The sequence below is a fragment of the Oncorhynchus clarkii genome, chromosome 28 (assembly GCF_045791955.1).
Source record: "Oncorhynchus clarkii lewisi isolate Uvic-CL-2024 chromosome 28, UVic_Ocla_1.0, whole genome shotgun sequence".
Classification (NCBI taxonomy): Eukaryota; Metazoa; Chordata; class Actinopteri; order Salmoniformes; family Salmonidae; genus Oncorhynchus; species Oncorhynchus clarkii.
The window spans coordinates 8937737-8961995 of NC_092174.1; the positions used below are offsets into that span (position 1 = coordinate 8937737).

The window sequence follows — 24259 nt, forward strand, 5'->3', positions numbered from 1 at the left end:
GAGAAGGACCAATGGTCTTTTGAAGTGTGTCCCCCTGTATGTAGCATTGTAAATTAGTACAGTTAAACTGGAGAACTCGATAAGAAGTGAGGCACCGAGCGTCTGAGAAAGCCAATGAAAGTCAGTTATTGGATGTTCTGTGAAAATCTAGAACTGATCTTATCGAGAAGTGTAATGACGGGGCCCTTGGACTGTTTCTGTCTTACTCAAATGGTCTGACCACTATACTCAGACTAACCAACTAGTTTTGTTTGATAGCAAGTGTTTTTTATTTTTTACAAATTTATATTTCTGATGAGATCAAACTCATGATAGAATATCCTTGGTGCAAAGGCCCTTCTCCCCCGATTGTTCAGTTTGGCCGGGCGGCCAGCTCTAGGAAGAGTCTTGGTGGTTCCAAACTTCTTCCTTTTTAGAATGATGGAGGCCACTGTGTTCTTGGGGACCTTCAATGCTGCAGAAATGTTTTGGTACCCTTCACCAGATCTGTGCCTCGACACAATAAGTAACAAAGTGGAAAAAGTTGAGGGGTCTGAATACTTTCCGAATGCACTTTTTGCATACCAATGGCTTTTTTCCCAAGTGGTATCAGTTTTTGAAGGTCAAAACAAGGTACTATAAATCAAATCATTTTTTTTATTGGTGACATACACATGGTTAGCAGATGTTATACACATGGTTAGCAGATGTTAATGCGATTTGTAGCGAAATGCTTGTGCTTCTAGTTCCAACAGTGCCGTAATATCTAACAAGTAATCTAACAATTCCCCAACAACTACCTAATACACACAAATCTAAAGGGGTGAATGAGAATATGTACATATAAGTATATGGATGAGCGATAGCCGAGCGGCATAGGCAAGGTGCAGTAGATGGTATAAAATACAGTATATACATGTGATATGAGTAATGTAAGATATGTAAACATTATTAAAGTGGCAATATTTAAAGTGGCATTGTTTAAAGTGACTAATGATCAATTTATTAAAGTTTCCAGTGATTGGGTCTCAGTAAAGTGTATATACATGCGATATGAGTAATGTAAAATATGTAACATTATTAAAACTGACCAGTGATTGAGTCTCAGTGTAGGCAGCAGCCTCACTGAGTTAGTGATGGCTATTTAACCGTCTGATGGCTTTGAGATTGAAAAACAGCTTCTATCTCTTGGTCCCTGCTTTGATGCACCTGTACTGACCTTGCCTTCTGGATGATAACGGTGTGAACAGGCAGTGGCTCGGGTGGTTGTTGTCCTTGAGGATCTTTTTTTATTTTTCATTTTTTTAAAAATGTCACCTTTATTTAACCAGGTAGGCCAGTTGAGAACACGTTCTCATTTACAACTGCGACCTGGCCAAGATAAAGCAAAGCAGTGTGACACAAACAACACAGAGTCACACATGGAATAAACAAACGTGTAGTCAATAACACAATAGAAAAAGTCTATATACAGTGACTATACACATCTTTTTGGCCTTCCTGTGACATCCGGTGCTGTATGTGTCATGGGGGTCAGGTAGTTTGCCCCCGGTGATGCGTTGTGCAGACCGAACCACCCTCTGGAGAGCCTTGCGGTTGAGGGGCGGTGCAGTTGCCGTACCATGCTGTGATACAATCAATGAAATGTACGTTTTTTTTTCTCCATTTACTAGCTCTCGAAAACCCTTCAAGGGTTTTCAGCGGGTACGGTTGGCTGGGTGTGAACTACAATTCCAACATTGTTTTAACATTTAGAAACATGCTGTGTGTGCCTCCAGTTGATGAACTCCACTTCATCCCCATGTAAAGGTGTGTTGTAATTGAACCTTTTTGTATTTAGAAAATTATTTCTAGCTGATATGAAAGATAAGGTCTTATGTTTTTAAGTCCGTACCGCAAGCTATGAGTTTGTAACATTCAGAACGAGTGTCGTTGGGCTCTTACAAAACTTCCCCCTGCTAAATCAGCATCCATGAATGGGTTAGCCATTTACAGCTGCCATAGTGGCAATGCCAACCTTAATAATAGTAGTGTTTACTATAAATTGTACTTTATTTGTACAGAGAAAACAAAGAAAATATGTTATGAGGGTAACGTTACTTACATTGTTACTGCAGAGATTAGTGCATCTCAAACTTTGAGGTATAACGTTAATGGGCATGAATTAAATACACTTTTTGAATGTGTGTGTGTACATAGAGGGATCAGTCAAAATATGTGTAATGCAGTTTGTTTTCAGGCTAGGTTTATCAATTGACATTGAACATAAATACAACTGGATTTTGGGATCAGGCATTCAGTGAGACCACATTGTATTCTGTTGATAGGTGACTGGAGGCCTTGCAATCATAGCTACATGAAGACAAGTGAAGATGGCGGACGTGTTGAGTGTTCTTCGCCTGTACAACATCCAGAAAAAAGAAATCGTCGCTAAAGGAGACGAAGTTATCTTTGGAGAGTTCTCTTGGCCTAAAAATGTCAAGACTAACTATGTCATTTGGGGGTATGTTCATTTAGTTTATAAATTGGTAAATAACTCTTCAATTGGCCTGTTGTAGCGAGCTAATGAGTAACGTTAGTTAGCTGCTAGCCACTGTTGTGTTGCCAAAACTTTTCTTGCTGTTTGTAAGGTGCGACTAATTGCACTGAACGATCGCACATGCAGCTTGTTTTTACTGTTCGTTTTGGGGTTGAACTATTACGTTAACCGTCTAATTTCAAGCGAACTAACTTGCTTATTCAACTGTATACTGTTATGGTTCGTGTAGCTAGCAATGGTTAGCTTCCTAGCTAACATAACCATGCCAGGCAACGTTGTTGTAAGCCAGCTGTCTCGCATACAATGCAAACCCACCAGGTTTAGTCAGCTAACAGTAGCTAGGCAACGTTAACTAGTAATCCAGAAGTAAAATTGTATTTGAGAATCTGTCCACGATCGATTAGCTAGCCAGTTAGCTAGCTATTATTGATTTCTGCACGTGACCATAAATGTCACTATTTGACATTTCTAGCCTGCCCAGGTAGACATTTACCTTGATGTTATGTGCAAGTCAGGTAACTAAGTTGGCTAGTAGAGTTTGGCTAGATAACAATCTACTTTTGCTTGCAAGCTACCTACTATATTTCCAGTTTTTTTGCAGAACCAACAGTCTTTCAGGCCATAATAAATGTAATAGTTGGACCATCCCTTAATTAACCTCATGCACCTGAACCAAGCAAGTTGGACCAGTTGTTGGAAGTGTAATTGAAGAGCTGTGACATGGTTGCCCTGGTCACAATTTGTGTGTAATGTCATTAACAAAATACAGGATTTAGACCATTAAAAAAACAAAATAGCCATAGCTATTAATATATGCATTGTGCCTAAATTCCAGATTAGTTCCATAAGAGGGGGCCACGATCGATCTTTCTTTAACAACTGTGGACAAAACTGCTGGTCTAAGCTGATGGTAATTTTCACCTTCCATTTTCAGAACTGGGAAGGAGGGTCAGCCGAAGGAGTACTATACTCTGGACTCCATCCTGTTCCTGCTCAACAATGTGCATCTCCCTCATCCATCCTATGTGCGAAGGGCTGCAGTAAGTACATTTATATCCTCATTCCAAAAGCTTCTTAGTTAGAATGTGTTGCCTGATGCTGAAATGAATGTCATGTCTTCTAACCTGGTGTTGCCATTGGCCTATTGGCTGTTGTCGGAAGATTTATAGTGACCTTTGTCAATTTTGTTCTATTTCATCGTGATTTACATGGTTTTATGATCACCCTAGACCGAGAACATTCCAGTTGTCAGAAGACCTGATCGAAAGGGCTTGCTTTCGTATCTCAATGGAGAAAGTTGTAAGTATGAATTGAGAATTATTTATGCAGAATTTAAAATATTTGCATGAAAATGTCTCCAACTAGATGGAAACCTAACTAGTAAAATGAATACACATGTGTTGATTCCATTGAAATCATTGTACTAAAACACATTCCCCTTTTGATTTCCCCTTCACAGCTACTTCAACAAGTATCGACAGAAGTGCCCCTATAGAGATTGGTTTGCAAAGGCCAACACAAGGTACGGTTTAAGCATTTTGGATACTCTTCCATTGATTGACTGGATGATTTTAATCCATGCATATTAGGAAATATTTTCTCTTATCGGATATATCCACAGTCCATGCTGTGAGGCCTAATATGCAATTTGTACGCCATTGGCTTGTTGCACTTATGCAATCAGTTTGGTGAGACACAGCGAAGTAGAAAGTCATTTGAGATATTGAAAAGGTATTGCGTAGTTGGCTAATTATTCATTTTTTTTGCATCCTCAGTCAAACGAGCAGCAGACGAGGTGTCATCTGAAGCCAAAAAACCAAGGATAGAGGTGAATAATATTTTTTTATTTGACCTGCAACGTTCTGACTCTTCAGCTCAATAGAAATCCTGTTTAACAAAAGGCCAGAGACTTTATCCTAATTTGGCTACAAAGTGGGATTTAACTATACAAAATACTCTAGTCAAGGTGGAAGAAAAATTCTAACATTTGTAAAAAATATTTTTTTAGGAATGTTCATTTTATTTCCACTTTGACAGAGTATTTTTATATATATATATATATATATATAAATCTCACAAAAATCTTAATTAGGTAAGTATTCAACCCCCTGAGTCAATATGTTAGTCATCTTCGGCAGAGACAACAGCTGTGAGTCTTTCTGAGTAAGTCTAAGAGCTTTGCCCACCGGTGTTGTACAGTTTTTGCACATTATTCTTTAAAATATTCTTCAACTTCTGTCAAGTTGGTTGTTGAACATTGCTAGACAGCCATTTTCAAGTCTTGCCATAGAAAACGGAGCATTTTAACATTCTATAACATTTTGGCGTTCTCTAGGATGAGGAACGAGTGCGTCTGGACAAGGAGCGTTTGGCTGCTCGACTGGAGGGCCACAAAGAGGGCATTGTGCAAACTGACCAGATCAGGTATTTCGGTGCTTTTCCCGTCCATTCAGTTCTCTTTTTTTTTTTTTGGGAAGTGCAGAAATGTTTTATTTTTTTTTACTGTTCTTCAACAACGTTGTACAACTGGCACCAACAAGCTGAATTGCTATTAAAATGTACATGGATAAAAAAGAGAGGTCCTTAGCAATGGATGAAAGAAGTTGGTAATGTTGGGCCGTTGGCTTTAGCGGAGCAGTCTCACTTTCTTATGACTAGCATTAGGATAGGTATGAAGACACATTCATTGAGTTCCCTAGTTACAAAAGGGGGCAATTATCAATAAGCCACCATTGCTGCACACAGATTTTAAGATACTAGCTAACAAATCCCAATGAGAGCGGTTAGCAGACATGAACACAAACCAGGAACCTTGCTTTATTCTCAAAATGGTGCATTATTTAATCGCATTGCTGCTCAATCAACCTCGGACATGAACCTCTACTCAATGACAACTTAGCTTTTCATCATTTTAGTAAAAAGCTAAATGATAACGTGTTCCTTTCAGCTCACCTAGTGAAATAAGTGTTAGCTGAAATAAACTCTACCCCCCCCAGGTCACTGTCCGAGGCTATGTCAGTGGAGAAGATCGCCGCCATCAAAGCCAAGATCATGGCAAAGAAACGCTCCACCATTAAGACAGACTTGGATGAGGACATCACCCTGAAGCAGAGGAGCTTTGTGGATGCTGAGGTGGACGTGACCAGGGACATTGTCAGCAGGGAGCGCGTGTGGAGGACCAGGACCACCATCCTACAGAGCACTGGAAAGGTCAGAGGTTAACCCCTAGACTAGACTGGCAATGACTGGGGGGGAGGGGTCATTCTGTCATTTAGGGATTTCATGACATTATGAGGAGGAAGCCGGCCACATGGGAAGTCACACACTCCATGTAGGCGTTACCCTCGGGTAACCATAGCACAAAATTGGCCTTGAAGGGTGGGGGCGATGATCCTTATCCATAGCTGATCAAAAACCTTTTGTTTAAAACTTGTTATTTTATGCCTGCAGGTGGCAGCATCGCCACAAGGGAAATGTGTTTTTTGATTTGGTGGTGAGATCTGCTGCTGTGTTAATAAGTGATGTCTGAGATTACACATTTTGCAGAAAACCTCCATGTATCAGAATCTAGGTATAAAAAAAAACAATTCTGTGGACGAATCTCCCCAATTATTAATACATCTTGATTTATATACATTTGAGTTTAGGACATTTTTGGGTAGAGGAAGCTCAATGGATTTGTTTATGGTGCTCGCTTTACACGTCACTGCACAATGTGCACAGAAAAGGGTCCGTTGTAGCTTTGATCCACACATCAAAGCTTTTTCTTTGGAGTGATGTCTCGCCTACTTTTTACACTGCGCTTATAAATATTTTGCTCATGCAGAACTTCTCCAAAAACATCTTTGCCATCCTGCAATCGGTGAAGGCCAGGGAGGAGGGGCGCGCCCCTGAGCAGAGGCCAGCACAGAACACCACTCTGGTGGTAAGGAACATGTTTAATTTAATGCACGCTGTAGACGTACCACCATAGATTTGATTTTGGATACGCACGTTTGCAACCGAAGAATCCAGCCAATGCATTATTGAGAATGAAATCCATAGCCAGTAAAGGCTCTTGCTGAGGAATTCCATATCATCTATGAGTACCTCACCTCCCTGTTGTAATTTCTAAAAGAAATGAAGCGTGAAATGAACTTGGTGCTTCTCCATAAAAATTTGTATGTAACCTGTCGAAGCAGGGTTGAGCGGAGTATTACCACTACATTATAATAGTCTCAATATGCAGATCATTAATTGAAAATGACCTGTGTTTTAAGTGTGACGTCTTGCCTCCCCTCAAGGACCAGTCCATAAGGAACAAGCAACCTGTGCCAGCTGCCTATAACCGATACGATCAGGAGAGATTCAAAGGAAAAGAGGGTGAGTGGGACCAGGGCACATATTGTCATTGTGATGTTGTTTCTTTGTAAATATGGCAATGAATAATAAATAGTATTGTGTGTGTGTGTGTGTGTGTGTGTGTGTGTAAAGGAGGCTGGTGGGAGGACCTAAAGGAGGACAGGCTCATTGTAATGGAATGAATGGAACGGAGTTACGCGTTGTTGCTATGCGTTTGATATGTTTGGCACTAAGGGTGTGAATATTTAAATTAAGTTGGGATCCTTAAAGTTAAGAAAAATCCCTAACCAAAGAAACTGTTATATTACATGCTGACAACACCGCTTGTCGCGTGCGCTCGCATTGCAAAATAAATGTTAACATGTTATTCAATTATTGCACCCACACTGCTCGTGTGTGCCAACGAGCGTCTGCGTTGCCAAGCGCTAAAATAGAAGCCAGTTCTATTTTGAATCCGCTTGCCATGTGGTAGTAGAGAGAACAGTCTATGACTGGGGTGGCTGGGGTCTTTGACAATTTTTAGGGCCTTCCTCTGACACCGCCTGGTGTCGAGGTCCTGGATGGCAGGCAGCTTTGCCCCAGTGATGTACTGGGCCGTACGCACTACCCTCTGAAGTGCCTTGCGGTCGGAGGCCGAGCTATTGCCGTACCAGGCAGTGATGCAACCGGTCAGGGTGCCCTCTGTTGCAGCTGTAGAACCTTTTGAGGATCTCGGGACCCATGACAAATCTTTTTAGTTTCCTGAGGGGGAATAGGCTTTGTCGTTCCCTCTTCACGACTGTCTTGGTGTGTTTGGACCAATCTAGTTTGTTGTTGATGTGGTCCTGCCTCTCCCATCTCCTCATTTGGTTTATAGAAGCTGATTGATGAACTGAGTTCGGTCGGTCATCATGGTAACTTTGAAAGTTAGATGCCAATCACCATATAACGTCCAAAGAAGAAAAAGCCTGGAAGGAGGAGAACTGACTAGAAACGATTTGGTTGACCGTTTTTGTGTAGATTAATTGTCGGAGTAGAGGACCTTGTGCATTTCAGGTAAAATAACTTAAAGTTTATATCCTAGGACAAATTAGCTAGCAACTGCACACTAGCTAGCTAAATTGCCATAAATGTTTAATACTTTTCGACCTGTCCCCAAATTAATATATTTGGTTGAGTTTGTTTTGATATTTCAACCTGCGTGTCGTGATCGCGTTATTGTCCCCAAACACCAATTTGCGCACATGCTCGGCCGCTTTGGATACGGTGTTACCAAAATGTATGAACGCGCTTCTGCCTGCCCCTCCCCTCTCTCCTTTGCGCTGTCTGCCTGCTCTGTCTCTTTGCTAATGATGCGAGTGTGCATTTGGTATTCAGTCAGTTGCGTGTAGGATACCTTAGCCTATTCATAGCACGATGTCGCTGGGCTACAGGGGTGTCTTCAGGCCAGTCTTGCAAGCACGGGGTACCCAACTATTTGTTTTTGTCTCATAATATGAAATTACAGTAGGCTACTGGTAGCCTTTATCAATTTAACCTTTTCACACACAATGGAATGTGTCCCCTTGAGTGCGCCTCGGCTACGACAGGTTTGTCTGTACAAGTAGGCAAACATTTTAATGTGGACACGAAACCTCTGAATATATGAACCAGCATTTTACTTGTCTGTAAAGGAATGAGGCTTCTCAAAGTGTAGCGAGTGTAGCGAAATGCTTATGCTTCTAGATCCAACAGTGCAGCAGTATCTAACAGGTAATATCTAACAAGTTCCACAACAAAACCTAATACAATAATAGTAAAGGAATGGAATAAGAATATAAGTATAAAATATATGGATGAGCAGTGACAGAGCAGCTAAGATCCAATAGATGGTAAAGAATAGATAGTGAAGGATACAGTATATGCGTATGAGATATGGAAACATTAAAGTGACTAGTTTTCCATTTATTAAAGTGGCCAATGATATCAACTCTGTAGGTAGGCCGCTGCTTCTCTGTGCTAGTGGTGGCTGTTTAACAATCTGATGGCCTTGAGATAGAAGCTGTTTTTCACTCTCTGTCTCAGCTTTGATTCACCTGTACTGACCTCGCCTTCTGGATGGAAGCGGGGTGAACAGGCAGTGTCTCGGTTGGTTATTGTCCTGGAGGGCAAGTAGTTTGCCCCCGGTGATGTGTTGTGTAGACCGCACCACCTTCTGGAGAGCCCTGCAATTGTGGGCAGTGCAGTTGCTGTACCAGGCGGTGATACAGCCCGACACGATGCTCTCAATTGTGCACCTGTAGAAGTTAGTGACGGTTTTCGGTGACAAGCCATTTTTTTTCCAGACTCCTGAGTTTGAAGAGGCGCTATTGTGCCTTCATCACACTGTCTGTGTGCATGACCATTTCAGTTTGTCGGTGATATGTACACAGAGGAACTTAACCTTCTACCTTCTCCACTGCTGTCTCATCGATGTGGATGATGGGTGCTCCCTTTGCTGTTTCCTGAAGTGTACGATCATCTTTTGTTTTGCTGACATTGAGTGTGAGGTTATTTTCCTGACACCAACCTCCGAGGGCCCTTAACTCCTCCCTGCAGGCCGTCTCGTCGTTGTTGGTAATCATGCCTACCGCTGTAGTGTCGTCTGCAAACTTGATGATTGAGTTGGAACCATGCATAGCCACGCAGTCATGGGTGAAAAGGGAGTACAGGAGGGGGCTGTGAACGTACCCTTGTGATCAGCGGGGTGGAGATGTTTCCTACCTTCACCACCTGGGGGCGGCCCGTCAAAGTCCAGGACCCAGTTGCACAGGGCGGGATCGAGACCCAGCATCTCAAGCTTAATGACGAGTTTGGAGGGTACTATGGTGTTGAATGCAGAGCTGTAGTCAATGAACAGCATTCTTACATAGGTAGTCCTCTTGTCCAGATGGGATAGGGCAGTATGATAGCGTTTGCATTGTCTGTGGACCTATTGGGGCGGTAAGCAAATTGGACTGGATCTAGGGTGACAGGTAGGGTGGATGTGATATGATCCTTGACTAGTCTCTCAAAGCACTTCGTGATGACAGAAGTGAGTACTGCGGGGCGATAGTCATTTTGTTCAGTTACCTTATTTTTCTTTGGAACAGGAACAATGGTGGCCATCTGGACCATGTGGGGACAGCAGACTGGGATAGGGTTTGAAGGGGACTGAAGCAATACTAACATCCATCACTAGGCCGGAACTGTCAATCAAATAATCTTGAGCTGCTGCGCCTGCTGCCTGAGTGCAGAACAATCTCCTAAAAATAAAAGTACTTTAAAGTTTGTTAAATACCTTGACTTACCAAGACATTTAGCTCCCATACCATAATCAGAGCAGCACATCAATCAGTGACGACTGTTGATGTTAGAGGGAGAGAAAAAATATGTAATGCTGCAGCAGGATTCTGTCTGGTTTTTTTGGGGTCTGGAAAGTTACAAATTGTCGCAATCGACATGTTATTGCAGCTGTGTTCTATGTCTGTTAAGGGTCACATGGTTAGCTACTGCGACTTGGCTAGCTACTGCGACTTGGTAAGCTAGAATTGCTAGCTGTCCTCGCTCGTTGAGTTCAATCCACATTCCCTTGTTTTGTGTCGACTAGACTGACGACTTATCTACACAGATGCTTTGTTCATCGAGAGACAAAGAAAGCGCACGCTTTTTCCGGTTGGCATTGTGCTAACTAGCTAGGCTATTAGCCCAGGCTGCGAAGCATAGCTAACTTGGCTTGCGCTTAACAAAGCCAGCTAATCATACTAGCCGTCCTACCAGCCCAGACAGTAGTATTGGTAGCGCCCTTCTCTCCTTTAGTTCAATTAAGGGAGGGCGATATGAACTTATATTCATATCACGATATTTTCCACTGTCCGGACGATAACGATATAATATCACGATGTACTGTAAATTTTTTAAAATTTTAAACATTTTGAGCCCTTCAAAGTTAATAAATTACAAAATATTGTTTTTAGCCTTATAGAAACCAAAAGCGAGCATTGCAGTTAACTTCTTGGTGACAGGGGGCAGTATTTTCACGTCCGGATTAAATGCATGCCCAAATTCAACTGCCTACTACTCATCCCCAGAAGATAAGATATGCATATTATTAGTAGATTTGGATAGAAAACACTGACATTTCTTATTTAGCAGGCAAAACCCAGAGGACAAACCATTCATATTATTTTGAGGTCACTCTCTTTTCAATGGAGATTTTGTAGTCACGTTGAGCAAGTTGGAACCGGTGTTTTTCTGTATCAAACGCGCCAAATAAATGGACATTTTGGATATATGTCGACGGAATTAATCGAACAAAAGGACCATTTTGTGATGTTTATGGGACATATTGGAGTGCAAACAAAAGAAGCTCGTCAAAGGTAAGGCATGAATTATATTTTTCTTTCTGCGTTTTGTGTCGCGCCTGCAGGGTTGAAATATGGTTTCTCTCTTTGTTTACGGAGCTGCTATCCTTAGATAATAGCATCGTTTGCTTTAGCAGAACAGCCTTTTTGAAATCTGACATGTTGGCTGGATTCACAACAAGTGTAGCTTTAATTTGCTATCTTGCATGTGTGATTTAATGAAAGTTTGATTTTTATACACTGCTCAAAAAAATAACAACACAATGTAACTCCAAGTCAATCACACTTCTGTGAAATCAAACTGTCCACTTAGGAAGCAACACTGATTGACAATAAATTTCACATGCTGTTGTGCAAATGGAATAGACAACAGGTGGAAATTATAGGCAATTAGCAAGACACTCCCAATAAAGGAGTGGTTCTGCAGGTGGTGACCACAGACCACTTCTCAGTTCCTATGCTTCCTGGCTGATGTTTTGGTCACTTTTGAATGCTGGCGGTGCTTTCACTCTAGTGGTAGCATGAGATGGAGTCTACAACCCACACAAGTGGCTCAGGTAGTGCAGCTCATCCAGGATGGCACATCAATGCGAGCTGTGGCAAGAAGGTTTGCTGTGTCTGTCAGCATAGTGTCCAGAGCATGGAGGCGCTACCAGGAGACAGACCAGTACATCAGGAGACGTGGAGGAGGCCGTAGGAGGGCAACAACCCAACAGTAGGACCGCTACCTCCACCTTTGTGCAAGGAGGAGCAGGAGGAGCACTGCTCAAACGGTCAGAAACAGACTTCATGAGGGTGGTATGAGGGCCCGACGTCCACAGGTGGGGGTTGTGCTTACAGCCCAACACAGTGCAGGATGTTTGGCATTTGCCAGAGAACACCACGATTGGCAAATTCGCCACTGGCGCCCTGTGCTCTTCACAGATGAAAGCAGGTTCACACTGAGCACATGTGACAGACGGGACAGAGTCTGGAGACGCCGTGGAGAACGTTCTGCTGCCTGCAACATCCTCCAGCATGGCCGGTTTGGCGGTGGGTCAGTCATGGTGTGGGGTGGCATTTCTTTGGTGGGCCACACAGCCCTCCATGTGCTCGCCAGAGGTAGCCTGACGGCCATTAGGTACCGAGATGAAATCCTCAGACCCCCTGTGAGACCATATGCTGGTGCGGTTGGCCCTGGGTTCCTCCTAATGCAAGACAATGCTAGACCTCATGTGGCTTGAGTGTGTCAGCTGTTCCTGCAAGAGTAAGGCGTTGATGCTATGGACTGGCCCGCCCGTTCCCCAGACCTGAATCCGATTGAGCACATCTGGGACATCATGTCTCGCTCCATCCACCAACGCCACGTTGCACCACAGTCTGTCCAGGAGTTGGCGGATGCTTTAATCCAGGTCTGGGAGGAGATCCCTCAGGAGACCATCCGCCACCTCATCAGGAGCATGCCCAGGCGTTCTAGGGAGGTCATACAGGCACGTGGAGGCCACACACACTACTGAGCCTCATTTTTACTTGTTTTAAGGACATTACATCAAAGTTGGATCAGCCTGTAGTGTGGTTTTCCACTTTAATTTTGACTGTGACTCCAAATCCAGACCTCCATGGGTTGATAAATTTGATTTCCATTGATACTTTTTGTGATTTTAGTTTCAGCACATTCAACTATGTTAAGGAAAAAGTATTTAATAAAAATATTTCATTCATTCAGATCTAGGATGTGTTATTTTAGTGTTCCCTTTATTTTTTTTGAGCAGTGTAGTAATTTATTTGAATCTGGCGCTCTGCAGTTTCCCTGACTTTTGGCCAGGTGGGACTCTAGCCACATATCTCAGAGAGGTTATATATATTTATGTGGTAAACCTGTGCAAACATTAAACAAACAAGGGTATATAAGTAAAATATTTAAATACATTTTTTTTTTGGTGGGGGGGGCTTTTTCCTGCCAATTATAAGTGGTATTTTTCAACATAACACTTGTCGTTATGAATTCAAGTTGTAAACTTTTTTTTAAACAAACTTTGTCTCGTTAATGCTTGACGGTCTGTATGTTTCTCGGTTCAACATGTAATAATTCACTACCTCTTCACAAGTTCCGTACCAGGAACACCAGCCTATTCACAGTTTCTGGCTTCAGTTGCCCTTTGGCATGTGATCATTTTGCCTCCAGTGAAACATACTCTCTGAGGGCAAACTTGTGGCAGGGATGCTGAAGTATTTCTTTGCCAGACAGCTCCCTTGTGGAAAGTTGGATGTGTGAACTTGCCACCACTCTAAAGGATCAACCTCACTGTCTGCTGCCATCATCAGAGTGTAGCTGTCCAGCACTTGTAGCTGTCCAGCTCTTGCTCGATGACCTCTCTGTGATCTTAAGGCAGGTACACTTCTGGTTTTCTTAAAGAAGCTCCTAAGGCTCTTCTTGGACTTTGCTGATTGTGGCGAAGTGGCAGCTTCTTTCTCTCTCACTCTGGTCCTGGTGAGCAGCTCATCTGTTTCCGGGTCAGTGTATTTGTAATTGAGGACCATCATCTTAATCTCTCGGGTCAGTTTGGCTTCACCCTCCATTTGATTTCAGAACCTCCATCTTGAACAAATGGCGGACTGGCTTCAGACACACTCATGTATGTCTCTCCTGACAGGGAATCTGTGAAATCCTGGAGGGGTTTAAGTGCTGCCGTGATAGATTCAAAGACCTCAGTGTCTTTCCAGGAGGGTGAAAATGGGGGTGTTGTTTGCTGCCTGGACTCTTTCCATCTGCAGTCGAGATCCCCCACCTTGTTGGGTTCCCTGATGAGCTTGGTGGGGCAGGCTCAGTTTATCCTGTGTACTTTCGGCTTTCTGCTTCTTCCAACTATAGGAAATTGGGTTGACCACTTTCTTGCACACCCCTGTGGTTCGTTTTGGACACTCCTCAATGAAAAGGTGAAAAATAATTACATATGAATCGGAATTATTCAATAGAAATAACATTCCATCTAATGGATTTACAGCATGGACACTGGACATGTTTACAAATGTCATCCATCTATAGATTTACATTCAACTGTTGTGATTAAGAGAGCTATGTTGCTTTATGAAACGCGATCATTTATTGAGTAGGCTATTTATTATTGAAAGAGGATAGATTCATATTTTGAAACCAAAGGCTAATGTATCAATTAAAAATAAAATCAAAGTAATCCATGTAATGTTTGGATATTGCGCACATTTACAAATATTATAGATTTGCATAGATGTATATATTCGGCTTAACGTATAGAAGAATCAGGCAGTGTAGTCAGCTATAGCTTTAAACAGAGGAGATAAGGAATGCAATGGGTATTCTGCATTTTAAGTTTTGTAAGTTACGTTATCTTTCCACCTAGCTCTGTTTTGGACGTTGAAACTTAACAGTAGCAATGTGTAGCCTGTGTCCGAAACACCCTACCTAGTCTTGTCCATTGCTTTGACCATGTTCGATCCGCTGTCGGTAGTCATACATACTTAATGCGACTCTTTCAAGCCCCCGGATGGAAGTGCCTCCCTCAGCCCAGCTGCAATTATTTCTCCGGTGTGTTCGTCTGGGGAAATTAGAGGTCTGAAGGCATTTGCTTTGTAGCTTCCAGTTGTTGTCAATGTAATGCATCTTGAGGCTAATGTATGGCTTTGTGGTCCGGCTTGACCATAAGTCGGCAGTGGTAGAGAAGAATGCAGTGTTAGAGATTTCGTTGGGAACTCTGTCCTGACATTCTGTGTAGAGTTCTGGCAGACATGTTTTGCTGAAGTATTTACGGCTCAGGATCTTGGGTCTAGAGTTCGAATCACCTTTCTGAAACCGTCTTTCGCAACAGTTTGAACTGTCTTTCGCTATGTGATATGTAATTGCACTCGTTATCTCATCCCCTTTTTTCTTCAGTCATCCTCAATGCTTGCTTACACTTGCTCTTGATTTTCGGACACTGTTGCTAACAAAAGGAGTTTACTTAACTAAATGTTAGCTTACGCTGTAGTTGCGCATGCTTGTTGACATTGATTGGCAGGCAGATTACGTGTAATGTCCATGTTTTTAGTAAAATAAACAATTTGAACTAGCCCACTAGGCTGTATCACTCAACTGAAATGTTGAACTAAACAAAAACGCCTTGTGTCATAAATTAGTAAAATGTATATGGCAAAATCTATATCATGTACAATCTATAACTTACCATGTGGTTGCCAGCTAACTAACGCCTACACTAGCCCCACGGCTTTAGCATTTTCTTTTTCGATTAATTAGGAATGTAGGAGGGTAACAGTGGCATGACTGCGGCCCAACCTGACTCCCCGGTTTAACAAAGTATGGACACTGCTACCCTGCCTGAGGCAGGCATTCAAACCCCCTCGCTCTTGCGCTGGAGGCTCGTTGATGCTGGGTTTCCTTGGCTAAACTGACCGGTTACACCTCACTGTGCTATTGTCAAGAGACTCAAGATCGAAGAAGCAACTCTATTCACAGTTTCCAAACGTGCTGTCTCGCTCTATTCGTCAAAGCTACTTCAGTCGACCTGCAGGATGCTTATTTTCATAAACATTCGGCCAACACACAAGTTTCTCAGGCTTGCCTTTCAGGAAACAGCCTATGAATACCTCGCTGTTCCCTTCTGGCTAGCACTAGCTCCTCGATCTTTGTTCCTGGCACTCCCATAGGAGTAGTGTCAATGAGGAAGGTGGTCTTGACAGTGAAGAGATTTTCCACCCTCACCCAAAAACCATGCTCCTCTGGGCCTGGCCAGTGAGGAGGAATCTGAACACCACAGGCTTGCCACTGAGTCATTTACTATCCAGTGCGCTAGAGCCCCTTCTACACTCACTGTATAGAAATAAGTGGTGCGTTTTTGAGAAGTGGTGTGAACCATGGGAATAGCGTCCTCCATTCGCTATTTAAGTGCATAAATAACTCATTGTACTTAGTTACATTGCTACGCTTATGTGAAGAAATAGCTTAATAGTTATTTTAAGCTAAACATTCTATGTTGCGTCAGCCACATTGCGTAAAAATGTTTTTTTTTATGCTTGTGGTAGTATTCATTTATGATCGATCACATCCCACAACTGTCCCAGACTATGTTTGGAATATATGTAGTTGCGTCCCCGATGTCTGTCTTCACTTGTAGCCTGTGAGAAAGACCCGATCATGTGATGGAGAGCCATGTGAGTGAGAGGTGCTTTGGTGCGTGTAGCCAGGAGAAGGGAATGTATAATTATTATTTTCAGCCCAAGGGCACAACTGCCAATTCGAGGCATTAAGTGCTTATCAAATTGTGAATGAGAATGAAGTGTATACACAGCATGTGCAAAAAAAACAAAGCAAAGCTCATGCCTTTCATGCAACTTTTTTTAGTCTCATCATGCAGCTTTAGAATGTATTTAAAATCAAAACATCAAGTGCATTCGGAATGTAATTCAGACCCTTTGCGTGTAATGTAACAAAATGTAGAAGAAAAATATTCAATCTACACACACTACCCCATAATGACAAAGCAAAACGGGATTTTAGAATGTTTTGCAAAAACTTCAATATCACTTCTACATAATTATTCAGGCCCTTTACTGAGTACTTTGATGCACAGTTGGCAGCGATTACAGCCTCAAGTCTTCTTGGGTATGATGCTACAAGCTTGGCACAACTGTATTTAGGGAGTTTCTCCCATTCTTCTCTGCAGATCCTCTCAAGCTCTGTCCGGTTGGATGGGGAGCATGCCTGCACAGCTATTTTCAGGTCTCTCCGGAGATGTTCGATCGGGTTCAAGTCTGGACTCTGGTTGGACCACTCAAGGATATTCAGAGACTTGTCCCGAAGCCACTCCTGTGTTGTCTTGGCTGTGTGCTTAGGGTTGTTGTCCTGTTGAAGTTGAACCTTCACCTTAGTCTGAGGTCCTGAGCAGGTTTTCATCCAGCATCTCCCTTACTTTGCTCTGTTCATCTTTCTCTCGTTCCTGACTAGTCTCCCAGTGCCTGCTGCTAAAAAACATCCCCACAGCAGGATGCTGCCAATCCCATGCTTCATCGTAGGGATGGTATTGGCCAGGTGATGAGCGGTCCCTGGTTTCCTCCAGTGCTGCAGAGATGGTTTTCCTCTTGGAAAGTTCTCCCATCTCCACAGAGAACCTCTAGAGCTCTGTCAGTGACCATCGGGTTCTTGGTCACCTCCCTAACCAAGGCCCTTTTCCCCCGATTGCTCAGTTTGGCCGGTCGGCCAGCTCTAGGAAGATTTGGTTTGGTGGTTCCAAACTTCTTCCTTTTTAGAATGATGGAGGCCACTGTGTTTTTGGGGACCTTCAATGCCGCAGACATTTTTTGGTACCCTTTCCCAGATCTGTGCCTTCGACACAATCCTGTGCTCTGACATACACTGTCAACTGTGGGACCTTATATAGACAGGTGTGTGCCTTTCCAAAACATGTCCAATCAGTTGAATTTGCCACAGGTGGACTCCAATGAAGTTGTAGAAACATCTCAAGGATGATTCAATGGAAACAGGATGTACCTGAGCTCAATTTAGTCTCATAGCAAAGGGTCTGAATAGTTATGCAAAGTATTTGTAAATAAATACATTTTATAATTAAGTTTTTTTTATTTTTTATGTTCGTGTTCGCTTTGTCAATATTTTGTGTGTGTGTAGATTGTCGAGGGGGGGTAAAAATAATCGAATCAATTTTAGAATAAGGCTGTAACATAACAAAATGTGGAAAAAGTGAAGGGTTTTGAATACTTTCCGAATGCACTGTATACCCCAACTTTTGTATCACAACTAAAAGTTGGATAAATGAATTTAAAGTAAGCATATAGGAGTACCTTTTTCTTTGTTAGCCGCTCAACACAGAATGGCCGCATGTGCGCACTCCCTCATTGTTTATTTTATTCAGCTATGTTCAATTGTATTCTTTATAATATAAAATAATGCCGTGGAATTCTAAGCAAATCTTGTCTGCTAAATGAACTAGTGTAGCCCACAGCCATATGGCATAGCCAGATCAAGGCCTAACATATGGACATCTCAAAGTATTCTCTTCTTCTGAAATAGACTACATTTTTTAAACATGTTTCTTTAGACCTGTCTAAAATGAATAATTGATTTATTGTGATGGTGTAGGCTATATTACATGGATTTATTAGACTTTTTAAAATGTAGATGTTCCAAAGGTTTGCATCAGTGGCTTGTAGGCTATGCGTGGAAGCCAGGAGATGCTGAATGTGTTTGTTAATTAACGGCCGTTATTTTATTGACTATCAACTGGCTGACACAATGTCATGACTGCCGCAGCCCTACCCTAAGCCACCTGAAAAGTAACGTGCATTACTGATTGATTGACTTGTGTCCTTTTAGAAACGGAGGGATTCAAGATTGACACCATGGGCACCTACCACGGCATGACTCTGAAATCTGTAACGGTAAGACCATCTTTCTTCTTTTGGGGCGTCTACCAGAATGCTAACAAAATTGGCACAAGTAATAGCAAAGTCACATAGACACCATTAGCGAAATGCTAATGTAATTGCAACGAATGGCAAATCGAGCTCAATGCTATACAAGCATTACTAGTAGCTACCGAATGTCGTTTTTGGTGAGTGGACATTTATAAGTGAGAGAAATTGTGCAAATGAACAAAGTTGTTGTGCATGTTTTTCTGAGTGAAGAGCAGCAGGTGTACACGGAGCAGAGGGGATGTGGAAGAAACTCTAGTAGTAGGACTTCTCTAATACGGCAGAAAGCCATTGTAAGATATCTGATGGCAAACATTTAGTAGTGAATTGCATACAAGTGTAACTTATCACCTCAAGTGCGCTGCACAACAGACTTGCCAATAGATATAGAACGCTATGGACTCACCACCTCCCACTTTCTCCCGTTATGCTATTTACAAACAAATGTGACTGGCTGAACTGTTCTGGGGAACTACAGTAAGCGTTATCCTCTAATGCATTTTACAAGGTAACTGCAGGTATTAACTTAAAGTATCTACAAATATTCACATTTATGGACAACTACTATTAGTTTTGACGGTATTGAAAAAAACAACATTTTGTGGTCTTTTCCAAAACCCCGGTATACAGTATACCACCCAAGCCTAACCTCCATTGACTATTAAGTAGTAGTCTACCTGTTGGCTCTTGGTCATATCCTTCTCAATTAAAGATGCAATATCTAACTAACCTTTTGGGTGACCTGACCAAATTGACATTGACAGATCTATAACTCATATTTCTTTCTCATTGAAAGTAAGTCCAGAAGCAGTATATTTGTTCTAATTTCAATGCTTCCGGTTTTAAAGGCTTGGTTTTGTATACCAGTTCCAAACAGCTGAAACTAAACATGTTGGGTTATTGAAAATATATTTCAGTGGTCTAGATGGTACAATGATTCTCTGCACCAGGGGTATTCAACTCTTACTCTACGAGGTCTGGATGCTGCTTGGGTTCTGTTCTACCTGATTTTGAAAACAAGAAGTGGAACTGGCTTCGCGGTCCAGAGTTGAGTTTGAGGGCTCTGACAAAACATCTCAAAGATGATCAATGGAAACAGGATGCACCTGAGCTCAATTTCAAGTCTCATAGCAAAGGGTCTGAATACTTACGTAAATAATGGATTTTTGTTTGCAAATAAATGTGCCAAACATTTAACCTGTTTTCGCTTTGTGACTGGGGTATTGTGTAGACTGCTGAGGATTATTTCTTTTTTAAATCTATTTTATAAGGCTACAACGTAACAAAATGTGGAAGAAGTCAGTGGGTCTGGATACTTTCCGAAGGCACTATTTCCATATCTTCCATTGATTGGATCATCTCAACTTGCTTTGTCACGAAACGGAGGCTCTATGATTATAGTGGCGTGTTGATGATTAGCCAATAACAACAAGTTACATGCGCCAATCTGCGTAGGCTATTCTCGTTGAGCAGTGGCGCCATACTGTTAACGTTTTATCCACAACATTCGGTCCATCGTTGTTGTAATCTACTGTGAAGCCAAAATATTCCCAAACTAGGGATTTTAACGATCATAAAGGATCCTCCAATTCTGGTTTATTGACCACCCCCATCGTACAGAACTCCAGAGATTTTTTGGGGGGACAATTCTTTTTATTTTTGATGTATTCTTCCGCAGGCGGGTCAGAGGTTGCCTTATTGACCGTTTCGGTGCTAATACGTGTACCGTTACACTTCTAGATCATTGCGACTATGTCTATGCCATTTTTTTTAAGTTGCAGAATGTCCTTGATGAAAATACCCTGTTCATGTAAAAATCACAATACCCTGGCTGTTTTAAAGCAAAACTATTTATTATGGTGAACCTGAATCAAAGTAAATTCTGAATGTTTGAAAACTCCAAGCAGCAGTTGGATGTGGGTTGTCCTCTCTGTTAAAACGCCATTCTCTACAGTGCATTTGGTAACAATGACCCAGCAAATTACATTGGTTGTCACTTATAAAGCCTATGATTTGACAGTGTGAAAGCCACTTTTATAAGCATTTGAATGTTGAACGTGCTGTGCAGATGCACAAATAGCCTATTAGAACAGGGATAAGGCCCATCTCTCGTTGACATGGGCAACTGTCTTAAACTGTACACTTATCAGATAGTTGTACGCAGTTACATGCATAAACGTTTGATAGGCTACTGAACTGAAGGAGAGGACTCGTCAATTCAGCCACAACAGATAAGGTATTTTTGGAATATTTTTGAAAACATTTAGTAAACCGGCAATTCATAACGTTTTGGATCGGTTTTCAAATGCTCCCATGCACTAGTATCTTATGCATCGGTCCACGGTTCAAATTTATATCTGTGAATCATTACATCCCTAATAGCTGGAGAGAATGCAATTTGCTTAATTTACACTAAACAAGAATATAAATGCAACATGTAAAGTGTTGGTTTCAAGAGCTGAAATTTAAAAAAAATCCCCAAAATGTTCCATATATATGCACAAAGCTTTCTCTTGTATTTTGTGCTCAAATCTGTTTATCCCTATTAGTGAGCATTTCTCCTTTGGCAAGGTAATCCATCCACCTGACAGGTGTGGCATTTTAAGCTGGTGATTAAACAGCATGGTCATTGCACAGGTGCACCTTGTGCTTGCTTCAATAGAAGGCCTCTCTAAAATGTGCTGTTTTGTCACACAATGCCACAGATGTCTCAAGTTCAGGGTGCATGCAATTGGCATGCTGACTGCAGGAATGTCCACCAAAGAATTTAATATCTACCATAAGGCACCTTGTCTCAAGTTGTTTTAGAGAATTTGGCAGTATGTCCAACCGGCCTCACAACAGTAGACCACGTGTAACCACGCCAGCCCAGGACCTCCACATCTGTCTTCTACACCTGCGGTATCGTCTGAGACCAGCCAACCAGAGAACTGCTGAAACTGGGTTTGCACAACCAAAGAGTTTCTGCACAAACTGTCAGAAACCTTCTCAGGGAAGCTCATCTGCATGCTTGTCGTCCTCACCAGGGTTTTCATAACCGACTTCAGTGGGCAAATGCTCTTCATAGATGAATCCCGGTTTCAAATGTACTGGGCAGACGTCGTGTATGGTGTTGTGTGGGCGAGTGGTTTGCTGATGTCAACGTTGTGAACAGAGTGCCCCATGGTATGGGCAGTCATAAACTAAAGATAACGAACACATTTCCATTTTATCAATGACAATTTGAATACATAGAGATGCCGTGATGAGATCTTGAGGCCCATTGTCATGCCATCACCTCATGTTTCAGTATGATAACACAAGGCTCTTAACACAATAGACGTGTATGGCAACGTGTTCCAGTTCCCGCAAATATCCAGCAACTTCGCTCAGCCATTGAAGAGGAGTGGGACAACATTCCAACTCTATGCGAAGGAGATGTCATGCTGCATTAGGCAAATGGTCACACCAGATACTGACTGGTTCTCTGATCCATGCTCCTAGCTTTTCTTTTTTAAGGCATCTGTGACCAGATGCATATCTGTATTTCCAGTCATGTGAAATCCATTGATTAGGGCCTAAATTAATTTGTTTGATTGATTTTCTTATGAACTGTAACTCAGTAAAATCTTTGAATTTGTTATATTTTTGTTCAGTATATAAAACATTTGGGTTATTGAAAATCCTACCGAAAAAGCATATCTTCATTGATCGTATTCTTATCAACGTTATATTTTGTTTGAACTATTACATACCTTGGACAACAACAGATGCAAACCAGTTGGAAGTCCAGTTCCTACTCTACTGTTGTAATAGGGAGTTCATGTTCCCCTGATCGGTTTCTGTGACTAATTTATTACCCAAAGCTTGAGATATATTGTTGTGCCCTGGCCAGCTCATTGACGTGTTCTGTTAGCTCGCTGCACCTCCAGGTCTTTGGGGCCTGTGATCTGTGTCCAGAGGCTGCCCAGTCTATAATGAGATTGGGCTCCAGGTACTGATTGTAGGGAACCACCGAGTACAGGGAATGAGTCATGACTCGGCGACGTCTCTGCAAATACGCAAACCTGGGAAGGTCAAGCTGCCTTTTGTCTTCCTCATCCACACACACTGCAGTGGTCTCATTTTAGTGTGTCTATCATTCTGAAATGTTAATGCTGATTCTACTTTGCCATTGCTGCTGTTTTAGTTCATCTCCAAGCTTCATTTTCATCAACGCTTCTGAAGACGGTTAATTCACAAAGCCGAATACAATTTCTCTGAATTACTCTGAAGCATCCTTTTGTGGAGTCTTATGCGTAGGAAGAACTCATGATGAATGTACATATCTCTTTCGTGACGGAATTATGCTGAACTTTTTTTCGATCAAGGCTGAACTTCATAGTCACTATTTTGAGTGCATTCTTTTACATTGTGTTTTCAGTTTGTTATGGTATGCACAATATAGTTGTAGCTTTATCAATTAATAGTTACATGATTTGTTGTGTTAGTGTTCTGTTTCTTCACTATTCTACAGTACCAGTCAAAAGTTTGGACACCTACTCATTCCAGGGTTTTTCTTTATTTGTACTATGTTCTACATCATCAAAACTATGAAATAAAAAATGGAATCATGTAGTAACCAAATCAAAATATATTTTATTCTTCAAAGTAGCCACCCTTTGCCTTTATCACCGCTTTGCACACTCTTGGCATTCTCTCAACCAGCTTCATGAGGTAGTCACCTGGAATGCATTTCAATTAAAAGTTCATTTATGTTTTCTTTCCTTAATGCATTTTGAGCCAATCGGGTTGTTGTGACAAGGTAGGAGTGGTATACAGAAGATCGCCCTATTTGGTAAAAGACCAAGTCCATATTATGGCAAGAACAGCTCAAATAAGCAAAGATAAATGACAGTCCATTACTTTAAGACATAAAGGTGTCTATCTCAATCAAGTTTCTTCAAGTGCAGTCGCAAAAAACATCAAGCGCTATGATGAAACTCTCATGAGGACTGCCACAAGAAAGGAATACCCAGAGTTGCTGCAGAGGATAAGTTAATTAGTTACCAGCCTATGATTGCAGCCCAAATAAATGCTTCAGAGTTAAAGTAACAGACATCAACATAAACTGTTCAGAGGAGACTGCGTGAATCAGGCCTTCATGGTCAAATTACAGCAAAGAAACCACTACTAAAAGACACAAATAATAAGAGACTTGCATGGACCAAGACACGCAATGGAGATTAGACCGGTGGAAATCTGTCCTTTGGTCTGATGAGCCCAAATTTGAGATTTTTTGTTCCAACTGCCATGTCGTTGTGAGACTGAGTAGGTGAACGGATTATCTCTGCGTGTGTGATGGTGCTTTGCTGATGACATGGAGTTATTTAGAATTCAAGGCACTCTTAACCAGCATGGCTACCACAGCATTATGCAGTGATACGCCATCCCATCTGGTTTGCGCTTAGTGGGACGATAATTTGTTTTTCAACAGGACAATGACCCAACACACCTCCAGGCTGTGTAAAGGATATTTTACCAAGAAGGAGAGTGATGGAGTGCTGCATCAGATGACCTGGCCTCCACAATCACCCAACCTCAACCCAATTTAGATTAGTTTGGAATGAGTTGGAATTGCAGAGTGAAGGAAAAACAGCCAACA

The 24259-nt window shown here is 41.9% G+C and overlaps 1 protein-coding gene across 1 annotated transcript in view; it reads left to right on the top strand.

The window, feature by feature from the left end:
• Nucleotides 1-1571: 1571 nt before the first annotated feature.
• The window catches only part of LOC139387437 (parafibromin-like), a 59832-nt gene continuing 37144 nt past the window's right edge, over nt 1572-24259 (top strand). Inside the window, exons 1-11 of the mRNA XM_071133611.1 lie at nt 1572-1788; nt 2307-2482; nt 3453-3558; nt 3748-3817; nt 3978-4040; nt 4294-4346; nt 4854-4942; nt 5515-5728; nt 6345-6443; nt 6802-6880; nt 18539-18603. Of these exons, the coding sequence (XP_070989712.1) occupies nt 2352-2482; nt 3453-3558; nt 3748-3817; nt 3978-4040; nt 4294-4346; nt 4854-4942; nt 5515-5728; nt 6345-6443; nt 6802-6880; nt 18539-18603 (969 nt within the window). The 5' untranslated portion in view covers nt 1572-1788; nt 2307-2351. The remainder of the gene's footprint in view (nt 1789-2306; nt 2483-3452; nt 3559-3747; nt 3818-3977; nt 4041-4293; nt 4347-4853; nt 4943-5514; nt 5729-6344; nt 6444-6801; nt 6881-18538; nt 18604-24259) is intronic.